At 39.7% G+C, this 11,818-nt stretch overlaps 1 protein-coding gene across 1 annotated transcript in view; it reads right to left on the reverse strand.

Moving 5' to 3' along the window:
* The window catches only part of kti12 (KTI12 chromatin associated homolog), a 14,129-nt gene extending 10,359 nt beyond the window's left edge, over nucleotides 1-3,770 (reverse strand). Inside the window, exon 1 of the mRNA XM_062042540.1 lies at nucleotides 3,531-3,770. Within this exon, the coding sequence (XP_061898524.1) occupies nucleotides 3,531-3,681 (151 nt within the window). The 5' untranslated portion in view covers nucleotides 3,682-3,770. The remainder of the gene's footprint in view (nucleotides 1-3,530) is intronic.
* Between the last annotated feature and the right edge of the window lie 8,048 nt (nucleotides 3,771-11,818).

Below are 11,818 nucleotides of genomic sequence, written 5' to 3' on the forward strand. Positions count from 1 at the left end.
AACGAATCCCGTCCCGACCAGAAATGCTCCGTGTGACATCACAATAAATCAGTCACGTAGCTCAGTCATTAGGCGCAGATAGCGAAAGCAGGAAAACAATGGACGGGAAAAAGCGCTCCAAGGTGTAATAAAGTTCAAAACAAAAGGTATAATCCAATGAATAACTTTACTGAGAGATTTGAGCAGGGTACAAACTCATGAAGAACACTTTTACGACCCACCGGAAACATAGCAACCAGGCTAGCAACGCACCTCCTTTACGGCAGCTGGCGCAACGTTCTTAAAGCAACCGCAGCACATACATATATATACAACACATCTCCCTTTTTTAACTTTTGTTTTTCACACTGTATATGTGTTGTCTGTCTAATTATAAATAATGCAGACGAGGCGTGTTGGCTGAGTTCTTGACGTTTACTTTCACGGGTGACGACATGCAACAACACTTTTCGGGGCTACCGCGCATGCTCGTCACTCCCGTTGCATGATGGGTAGTGTAGTTGTTATATTCCCTAGCTCGTAACATCTTTCCCCCTATAAAGAAATAATGTTAACTCAATAAAGTGTATTTCTTTTTTTAGCTTTAACTTTTCATTTTTTAGCATTGTAACCACATTTGCAAACAACTTTTCTCTTCATAGAATTTTCTTTCTTTAAAGTGCAAAAATGTCAAAGCATCATAACAAACAGTTATGTCAAATAGCAGCAGAATTGCACTTTTTGGAGAGCTGTATTATTTCCAGTTTTGTGCCCAAGGGACTGATTTTATTTAACACTATGTTATTATTTATACACCTAAAGTGATCACAGAGACAGGTTGTTTTTGTGTTACTGTATATATTTGTTTTTTCTGAAAAATCCCACTTAATATACTTTGGGTAACAACAGTCAATGTTTATTTATTTTATTTTATTTTTTTAGGGGGGTAACAGTCAATATTTATTTATTTATTAGATTAAATTGTTTTCTTATATAATAAAAGTGAGCTTTTGTTAAACCAAATATTGTGTGTTTTTTTCCATATACAACAACCTATCTGGACTCGATAAGAGAATCGATAAGGAATCGGTTCGATAAGAGGATTCGATAATAGACTCGAACTTGATAATTTCTTATCAAACATCATCCCTATATATATACCACCACTTTGTGAACAAATACGTGAGCAAATTGTCTAACAGTTTAAGAATAACATTTCTCAATGAGCTATTGCAAGGAATTTATGGATTTATGGATCGTCTGTATTATCATCAAAAGTTTTTAAAAAAATGACCATAATGCCATTTGTTTACAACTGAATGGAATGCTAAAGGGATTCCGACTATTTTGGACTGGTAGTAGTCGATCCACAGTGATGGTCCTGCCACACAATACCTCAATGCTAACGAGGAGAAATTTAAACTTCAACGACTGTCGTTAGCTTTGATAGTTAGGATTGCTCATTTGCATTAAAACAGCTGCTTTTGTCACTATGATAGGGCAAAACCATCCTTGCCCAGGCACACCCTCCTGGTTTTTTAAGTATAAATATTTGGGGTTTTGGCACCAACTGTAAGACTAGATCTGACCAATCTAAGTCTACTCGGATGAGAGGCGAAACGTCTTCCAAGACAAACCAAACAGTCCAGTAGTGATCGATTGAACGCCCTGAGAATACAATACAACAGCAACAGACTTGGTTGGGTCTCTTGTATGACAGTTACTAATACACACATGATCTAAAATGAGAGAAAAACAATCCAAAACGGTCAACTGATGTTTTGTAACATATTGTTAAAATATGTTTAAAGGCCTACTGAAACCCACTACTACCGACCACGCAGTCTGATAGTTCATATATCAATGATGAAATATTAACATTGCAACACATGCCAATACGGCCGGGTTAGATTAGTAAAGTGCAATTTTTTAAAGTTCCCGCGAAATATTCTGCTGAAAACGTCTCGGTATGATGACGTTTGCGCGTGACGTCACGGATTGTGCGGACATATTGGGACACCATTGTGGCCAGCTATTAAGTCGTCTGTTTTCATCGCAAAATTCCACAGTATTCTGGACATCTGTGTTGGTGAATCTTTTGCAATTTGTTTAATGAACAATGAAGACAGCAAAGAAGAAAGCTGTAGGAGGGATCGGTGTATTAGCGGCTGGCTACAGCAACACAACCAGGAGGACTTTGAGTTAGATAGCAGACGCGCTATCGTGAGTACAGCTTTGGCTTCCAAACATTTGATCGCTTGCCCGTACGTGCGTGCCGCTGTGTGCATGTCACGTACGTAACTTTGGGGAAATATATGTACTGTATGAACTTTACGGAGGTGAACGGTACTTTGGGCTGTGGGATTGAGTATGTTGTGCGGGTGTTTGATTTGTGTTGGTGGGTTATATGGACGGGAAGGGGTAGGTATTTGTTATGCAAATTAATTTGTGGCATATTAAATATAAGCCTGGTTGTGTTGTGGCTAATAGAGTATATATACTGTATGTGTCTTGTGTTTATTTACTATTTTAGTCATTCCCAGCTGAATATCAGGTCCCACCCGCCTCTCACAGCATCTTACCTATCTGAATCGCTTCCACGGCCCTCTAATCCTTCACTCTCACTTTCCTCATCCACGAATCTTTCATCCTCGCTCAAATTAATGGGGTAATCGTCACTTTCTCGGTCCAAATCGCTCTCGCTGCTGGTGGCCATGATTGTAAACAATGTGCAGATGTTAGGCGCTCCACAACCTGCGACGTCACGCTACTTCCGGTACAGGCAAGGCTTTTTTGTCAGCGACCAAAAGTTGCGAACTTTATCGCTGATGTTCTCTACTAAATCCTTTCAGCAAAAATATGGCAATATCGCGAAATGATCAAGTATGACACATAGAATGGACCTGCTATCCCCGTTTAAATAAGAAAATGTCATTTCAGTAAGCCTTTAAGACAATTTTAGTCCAAAATGAATGCAGGGGTACCTAACGAAGTTTGATTGATTGAAACTTTTATTAGTATATTGCAGAGTACAGTACAAAATCCGTACAATTGACCACTAAATGGTAACACCCGAATAAGTTTTTCAACTTGTTTAAGTCGGGGTCCACGTTAATCAATACATGGTTAAGTGGTCAGTAGGAGTAAACCGTGACAAATGGGCTCTTGCACCAAACTCCATTCAAAATACAATCAATTCATACAATCAATTTAATATTTTTTGACACTACAATGGCCCGTCTTGTTGCACACACGTCATTGAGACTCCACGCAGTTCCTAACAAAAACGTATTTACCAAACGGCTACTTCAATTACCAAAACAAAGTCAACATATTCCGTGCACTTCTTTGACTGATGGTTTTTTTTTAGGTCGCCGAGCATCGCTGCATAGGTTTAAGTCTAAATAACACACATTTGGACAAGCCTTTTTGTATAGAAAAGCCTGTGTATATTATAATACCTAAATAAATAACTTAATAAAGAAGTTGTAGGTAAATCGAAGTCCTCTATGAGAGGTGTCATTAGTTTAGCCGCGGCTAGCTTAACTTGCCTGCATACACGGCGTTCTTCTCCACCGCCAGAGCTGAATCTCCCACAACGTGAATCTTTTTGTCGGTGTGCTGTTCAAAATAAGCTTTTAATTCTTCGGTCCGTCTCGTTTTTCCACTACAGGGAAAGCCACACATTATTATTAAAGGCATGGCCACGTAGTCAGAGGTAAGCGCTAAAAACAAGGTATTGTAGCATGTTTCAACTATGACCCGGATGTCTTCTTCTTCTTCTTCTTGTGATTTTTTATGGCGGTTGGCAAGCAACCTTGTGGTGAGCATTACCGCCACCTACTGTAATGGAGTGTGGATCGAGGTGGATTCCTACTCTAAATTCTTTTATTTAACCCAGTGTTTTTAAAAAAAATTGTGTATTGCTTTATAACCTGTATGTTCTGAGTGCAATCCTAATATATCTTCCACTGCTAACCTAATATTCTCTTTCGCTAACTTATTTCCCAGTATTTCCCTTTCTCTATTATATTTTCTACAATGTATTAAAACATGTCTTACATTTTCTATCTGTTGGCAAGAATCACACAGTCCAGTAGCATGTTTCCCCATCAATTTCAATGAACTATTTAGATATGTATGTCCTAATCTCATTCTAGTAATAATGTCTTCTTCCTTCCTATTTCTATTGCCTCCTCTCATTACACCAACTCTCCTCTGGACTTTGTAATACTCTCTACCTTTTGTTTCCTTATTCCAATTATCCTGCCACTTTTTATTGTGTTCTATCTTAATTATGTTCTTCACTTCTTCTTTACTGTGCTTAATCTCCATGTTTACTTCTGTTTTAGTGGTTGCTTGTTTTGCATACTTATCAGCTAATTTGTTCCCCTCAACTCCTACATGAGCAGGAACCCAAAGAAATGTTACCACACCTCCCGCTTTATTTATTCTGTAGACTGCCTGAACTATTTCACAAACTAAATCTTGTCTTGTTTCTGACGCTATGTTTTTTATGCTAGTCAATGCACTGCTGGAGTCCGAGCACACGACTGCTTTTCTTGCTTTATTTTCTTCTATCCAATTAATTGCCATATAAATTGCTACCAATTCTCCCGTAAAAACAGATAATTTATCACTAATTCTTTTATTTAATACTATGTTTCCTTGTGGAATAACAGCTGCTGCTCCTACCTTATTATTTATAGCTTTTGATGCATCTGTGTACACCATGATGTTGTCTAAAAACGTTTCCTCAATCCATTGTTCTATCTGGTAACTATTTAAATTTCTATTCTTTAGTAATTGCATGTTTACATTTGGGTTTTCATACATCCACGGTGGTATTGCAGGGATTGGTACTGTAGGGCTAACTTTAATATTATCAATTTGAACTTTATTACATCTGTCTCCTATTATCCACCCAAAAGTATTCATTTTTTTCTTCTCTTTTTCTTGGCAGTTTAATAGTACTTGATGGGTTGGATGTCCTTGCTTGGACCCTTTTAAGTTTGCCCAATAAACTACTGACAGTTGATCTCTCCTCATATCTAAAGGTTTTTCATTCATCTCTACTTGTAATGCTGCAACTGGGGTTGATTTAGTAGCTCCACAACATAATCTTAAAGCCTGTGATTGGATCCTGTCTATTTTCCCAAGTAATGTTTTTGCAGCAGATTGATAAATAATGCATCCATAATCAATAACAGATCGTATTAAACTGATGTATATTGCTTTCAATGTCTGCCTATCAGCCCCCCAGTCTTTATCCCTCACCGCCCTCATTATATTTAACACCTTTTTACTTTTCTCCACTATTTTGCTGATGTGGGTTGACCAGTTAATATTTTTATCAAACCATATACCCAAATATTTAAATACTTGTACCTCTTCTATATTTTGTCCATAGAGTTCTTTGTAAAAATTTATGACTTTTGTCTTTCCAACAGAGAATCTTAAACCCCACGCCATTCCCCATTCTTGAACTTTATTTACCGCTTTTTGAATCTTCTTTTCTATATGATTAGTATTTCTACCTCTCTTCCACATCACTCCATCGTCAGCAAACAGTGCCACATCCACTAACCCTTCCACTTCACTAAAAACTTAATTTATCATTATTGAAAATAATACTGGACTTATTATACTCCCTTGCGGGGTCCCATTTTCCACTTCATATACTCTGCTGTATTCACTCACTCAATTTCAGTAAATAACTTAAATTTGGAACACAGCATCATCGTTTTCACAGCTTTTTTGTTGTTAGAGGTAGATAGTGTTTTAATGTAGAGTTCTAATTCTTTTTTAAAGGCACAAAAGACAGGTTGGGTATTGACAAACTTACATTTATGAATATAGAACTTAGCCAATAGTATAATGAGGTTGCAAAGGTAAAATTCCTTTTCAAATTTTTTGTTCATATAGTATAAAACCAAATATCACATCCTTAAAACAAAGCACAAATTTGTCATGAATATTGTCCAGGACAGAGGTCACCAACTTTTTTGAAACCAAGAGCTACTTCTTGGGTACTGATTAATGGGAAGGGCTACCAGTTTGATACACACTTAAATAAATTGCCAGAAATAGCCAATTTGCTCAATTTACCTTTAACACTATGTTATTATTAATAATTAATGATATTTATCTTTGTGGAAACACTGATCATCTTAATGATTTCTCACAATAAATATATATAGAAACAGATAAATATCAATATGCAACACTTTATTTTTATATTTTCTCTAAGTGCACATTTTTCAAATTGAACATTTTCAAATGATCACTTCTAAGACAGTCTTGTGAAATCACAATATCCCATTTTAACTAGCTAGCCACTAACATTTTTAACATATCATGAATTACTTTGCACCATGTTTGTACAAATAATAACTCATGTAAAATACAAAAGTCAACTCTCAAATGTTTAAATAAATCATGTCACACTTTGAACTGGACACCACATCTGTTATCTGTTTCTTTGTCAGTTAGTGAAGACCAAGTCTTTAAAATATTTTCTTGGATTTTCAAATTCTATTTGAGTTTTGTCTCTCTTAGAATTAAAAATGTCGAGCAAAGCGAGACCAGCTTGCTAGTAAATAAATATAAGCTAGTAAATACATTTGAAAAAATAGAGGCAGCTCACTGGTAAGTGCTGTTATTTGAGCTATTTTTAGAACAGGCCAGCGGTCCACTCATCTGGTCCTTACGGGCGACCTGGTGCCCGTGGGCACCGCGTTGGTGATCCCTGGTCCAGGATGAAGCGACAGATGCCCTGCCATCTTAGCTTGCTTCATTTAGGGGAGGAGCCTGAATGATGACGTGTGAAGCCTCGTTGCCAAATTGTACCACGTGACCACTTTGGGAAACGGTTCCGCCTCGCCGCCCGCTTGTAACACGTGACTGTTTCGGGACGCGGTACAGGTTTGCCGGGAAATTCGACAACTCATAAACTGCCCAAGCCCAATGAAAAATGTGGGCTTTTGAGACGTGTGGTAAGTTAAAACAAAAAGAGTGACGTCATCAGAACTTTGGTAGTACAATGGTTCGCGCGGCCGCCTTTTGTTGCTGGGAATCATCTGCTAACCGTATAAAATCACAAGGCGAAAAAAATGACATTATTATGTACTAAATCATATTTTTATTCATCTATGTACAGTTAGGTGTTCAGCGTCTTCAGTAATGCAGACGCTGTATCGATCCGTTGTGGTGAAGAAGGAGCCGAGCCAGAAGGCAAAGCTCTCAATTTACCGGTCGATCTATGTTCCCATCCTCACCTATGGTCATGAGCTTTGGGTTATGACCGAAAGGACAAGATCACGGGTGTAAGCGGCCGAAATGAGCTTCCTCCGCCGGGTGGCGGGGCTCTCCCTTAGAGATAGGGTGGAACTCGGGAGGAACTCAAACTGAAGCCGCTGCTCCTCCATATGGAGAGGAGCCAGATGAGGTGATTCGGGCATCTGGTCAGGATGCCACCCGAACGCCTCCCTAGGGAGGTGTTTCGGGCACGTCCGACCGGTAGGAGGCCACGGGGAAGACTCAGGACACGTTGGGAAGACGATGTCTCCCGGCTGGCCTGAGAACGCCTCGGGATCCCCCGGGAGGAGCTGGACGAAATGGCTGGGGAGAGGGAAGTCTGGGCTTCCCTGCTTAGGCTGCTGCCCCCGCGACCCGACCTCGGATAAGCGGAAGAAGATGGATGGATGTACAGTTAGGTCCAGAAATATTTAGACATTGACACAATTTTGTACAACACCACAATGTATTTGAAATGAAAAGATCAATATGGCCTTTAAGTGCAGACTTTGAGCTTTAATTTGAGGGTATTTACATCCAAATCAGGTGAACGGCGTAGGAATTACAACCCATTTGATATGTGCCTTCCACCTTTTAAGGGACCAAAAGTAATTGGACAGACTAACAATCATAAATCAAATTGTCACTTTTTAATACTTTGTTGCAAATCCTTTTCAGTCAATGACAGACTGAGCCCGTAGACATCACCAGACGCTGGGTTTGGTTCCCGGTGATGCTCTGCCAGGCCTCTGCTGCAGCTGCCTTCAGTTCCTGCTTGTTCTTTGGGCATTTCCCTTCAGTTTTGTCTTCAGCAAGTGAAATGCATGCTCAATGGGATTCAGGTCAGGTGATTGACTCGGCCATTGCAGAACATTCCACTTCTTTTCCTTAAAAAAATCTTTGGTTGCTTTTGCAGTATGCTTCGGGTCATTGTCCATCTGCATTGTGAAGCGCCGTCCAATGAGTTTTAAAGCATTTGGCTGAATATGAGCGGATAATATTGCCCCAAACACTTCAGAATTCATTCTGCTGGTTTTGTCAGCTGTCACATTATCAATAAATATAAGAGATCCAGTTCCAGTGGCAGCCATGCATGCCCACGCCATGACACTACCACCACCATGCTTCACTGATGACTTAGACTTCCTTTTCATTGTCATTCAAATTTGAACTTTACAGTACAGATAAGAACGAGATGTTGTTGCATTAACTCATTGTAGTGCAGGATAAAGGAGCAATAAGGTGCAGATATAAATAAATAGATTACTGTACAGATAAATATATTGCACTTTTGCATATGCATCCACATTTATGATCTATGTTATATTGTCTTTATATTCCAGCGAGTTAATCCATTTTTGGGGGGAATTGAGGGGATATTTATGATGCGTTCAAGAGTCTTACGGCCTGAGGGAAGAAGCTGTTACAGAATCTGGAGGTTCTGCTGCGGAACCTCTTTCTAGAGTCCAGCAGTGAAAACAGTCCTTGGTGGGGGTGGGAGGAGTCTCTGCAGATTTTCTGAGCCCTGGTCAGGCAGCGGCTTTTTGCGATCTCATGGATAGGAGGAAGAGGAGTCTTGATGATCTTTTCCCCCGTCCTCACCACTCTCTGCAGAGACTTCCAGTCTGAGGCACTGCAGGCTCCAGTCCAGACAGACAGAGATGCAGTTGGTCAGTATGATGAGGTGCTATGCTTTGGATCTTGAGCAGTTCCTTCCCTTCTCCATACTCTTCTCTTTCCATCATTCTGGTATAAGTTGATCTTTGTCTCATCTGTCCATGAGATGTTGTTCCAGAACTGCACAGATGTTTCTTGGTAAACTCTAATCTGGCCTTCCTGTTTTTGAGGCTCACCAATGGTTTACACCTTGTGACCAAACCTCTGTATTTCCTATGGTGAAGTTATCTCTTAATTGTTGACTTGGACACAGATACACCTACCTCCTGGAGAGTTTTCTTCATCTAGCCAACTGTTGTAAAGGGGTTTTTCTTGACAAGGGAAAGGATTTGTCGGTCATGCACTACACTTGTTTTCTATGGTCTTCCAGGCCTTTTGACGTTGCTGAGCTCACCAGTGTGTTCTCTCTTTTTAAGAATGCACCAAACAGTTGATTTGGCCACACCTCATGTTTTTGCTATCTCTCTGATGGGTTTGTTTGGATTTTTCAGCCTAATGATGGCTTGCTGCACTGATAGTGACAGCTCTTTGGACTTCATATTGAAAAATGACCCCCCCAGATTCCAAATGAATATACCACGCTTGAAATGAACTCTAGGCCTTTTATCTGCTCTTTGCACGAGGGAATAACACATGGAACAGCCGAGTAGCCATTTGTCCAATTACTTTTGGTCCCTTAAAAGGTGGAAGGCACATATAAAATGTGTTGTAATTCCTACACCGTTCACCTGATTTGGATGTAAATACCCTCAAATTAAAGCTCAAAGTCTGCACTTAAAGCACATCTTGTTTCATTGTTTCATTTCAAATCCATTGTGGTGTTGTACAGAGCTGGAATACTGAAAATTGTGTCAACGTCCAAATATTTATGGATCTAACTGTATGTAGTGTCTCCAAATAGCATACAATAAAAACTTGATGTTTTATGCTACTGAGTGCTTAATTTCAATTGCAGTCATTTCCTTAACATACAAATGACTGAGCACAGTACTCGGCGGAAGAAAAAGTAGTTCCCACTCATCGCAGGGCCAACACAGATAGACAACATTCACACACTAGGGCCAATTTAGTGTTGCCAATCAACCTATCCCCAGGTGCATGTCTTTGGAGGTGGGAGGAAGCCCACGCAGTCACGGGGAGAACATGCAAACTCCACACAGAAAGATCCCAAGGGATTGAACTCAGGACCTTCATATTGTGAGGCACATGCACTAACACCTGCCCTACTTAGGTCTACTACACTACTGTATTTTAATGTTGTCATTATGGTGGTACTTAATGAATACTTGGGTCTACTACACTACTGTATTTTAATGTTGTCATTATGGTGGTACTTAATGAATACTTAGGTCTACTACACTACTGTATTTTAATGTTGTCATTATGGTGGTACTTGGAGAGTCAAATATTTTCTGAGGTGGTACTTGGTGAAAAAAGTGTGAGGACCACTGTCTTGGAGTATAAAGATCTGGTATGGGCGTTACATCAGTACCAATCCGCACATCAATAGTGAACAAAAAGAACACACAATCTGTTGAGATAATTGATTTAATTTGCACATTAGATAACATTTGAATTAAAGTCCTACAAATCATAATCCCATATATATTTTAGTTGCACAAACAGGGTGTCCCTCCCTTAAAAGCAAAGGTGAAAATAATCAGTCATAATGTGTATGGCAATAATCGTCATATCTGCCGGACATGTCCTTTGTCCATGCGTCCTTTTCCTGGCTTATTTTGGGCCCGTTCCTCAAGAGAGACTGCAGATGTGTCATCCCGTGCACAGCATCACCCGCCGCTCCAACTTCAGGAGACTCCACAAGTGAAGTGTCCGCCAGACTTTTCTTGCCCATTAAATGACCTGAATGAATACAACACCCTCTTTGGGAAATGTCCAAACAGCATGGCGCAACAAGTCTTTGCTTACCAGTAGCCCACAGCATTCCTCCCGGAAACAGCCTGTCTTTTATCTCGGTGATGTCAAAAGGCTTGGAAGTTGTCACGGCAACGCATGACACAAGGATGACAGAAGACAGCAATCCTGCTCTCAAAACGCTGAAGCGCTTCATTTCTCTTAAAGGTTGCTTGATGAAATTAGCTGACAGTTAATTGAGAGGTCTCTGCTTCTCAGTTGCAAGGTTGGGACAGTTATAGTGAGAAAGGGTGGTCTTAATATTCTAATGTGATGAAGTCATCACTGTGGGGGTTGCTTCCTATTGGGTGCCGTTTCCATAATTGTTCAATCAATGTTGCATGTGTGTATTACATCCCGAAAGACAAGTACAATTAAATGCACCGTTTTATTTGTATGTACTTGACGTAAACATAACAGCAAGGCACATGGGCCACTGCATGCTCAATGGATGTCATTATAACTTCAGGTATACAGGTTGTCATCAAAAGTCAAATAAAAAAAAAAAATCCTTCACAACAAGCACAATTGACCCAAATCATGCACGTCGGCCACTTAATGAGGATGTAACGTAGAAAATGGAGATATACCGCATTAAAATAAAAAAGATCACTTGCCAGTTCAGTCAATATGACTTCCTGGCGTCGATATTGTTCCCAAAAGTAATTTATAAAATTCAATAAATGTGGGAAAATGCACAGTCTGTACATTGAACAATCACTGCCGTGTTACCAAGGAGGTAGTTACTGTCACGCGTCCAACCCCCCCCCCCCCCCCCAAAAAAAAAGCAAGTGCAGCTTTACAAGTCAGTCCCTTATATTTGCTTCCTTCGTATAAAACATCCATTTCCAAATCCCAGCATGCTTTTTTGTGAAACAACAATGTACCTTGATTTGACGTAACAGAACTAATTTGCCTTAAAAAAAAAAAAAAAGTACTAGTTTGAGGTATT

The sequence above is a fragment of the Entelurus aequoreus genome, linkage group LG03 (genome assembly GCF_033978785.1).
Source record: "Entelurus aequoreus isolate RoL-2023_Sb linkage group LG03, RoL_Eaeq_v1.1, whole genome shotgun sequence".
Classification (NCBI taxonomy): Eukaryota; Metazoa; Chordata; class Actinopteri; order Syngnathiformes; family Syngnathidae; genus Entelurus; species Entelurus aequoreus.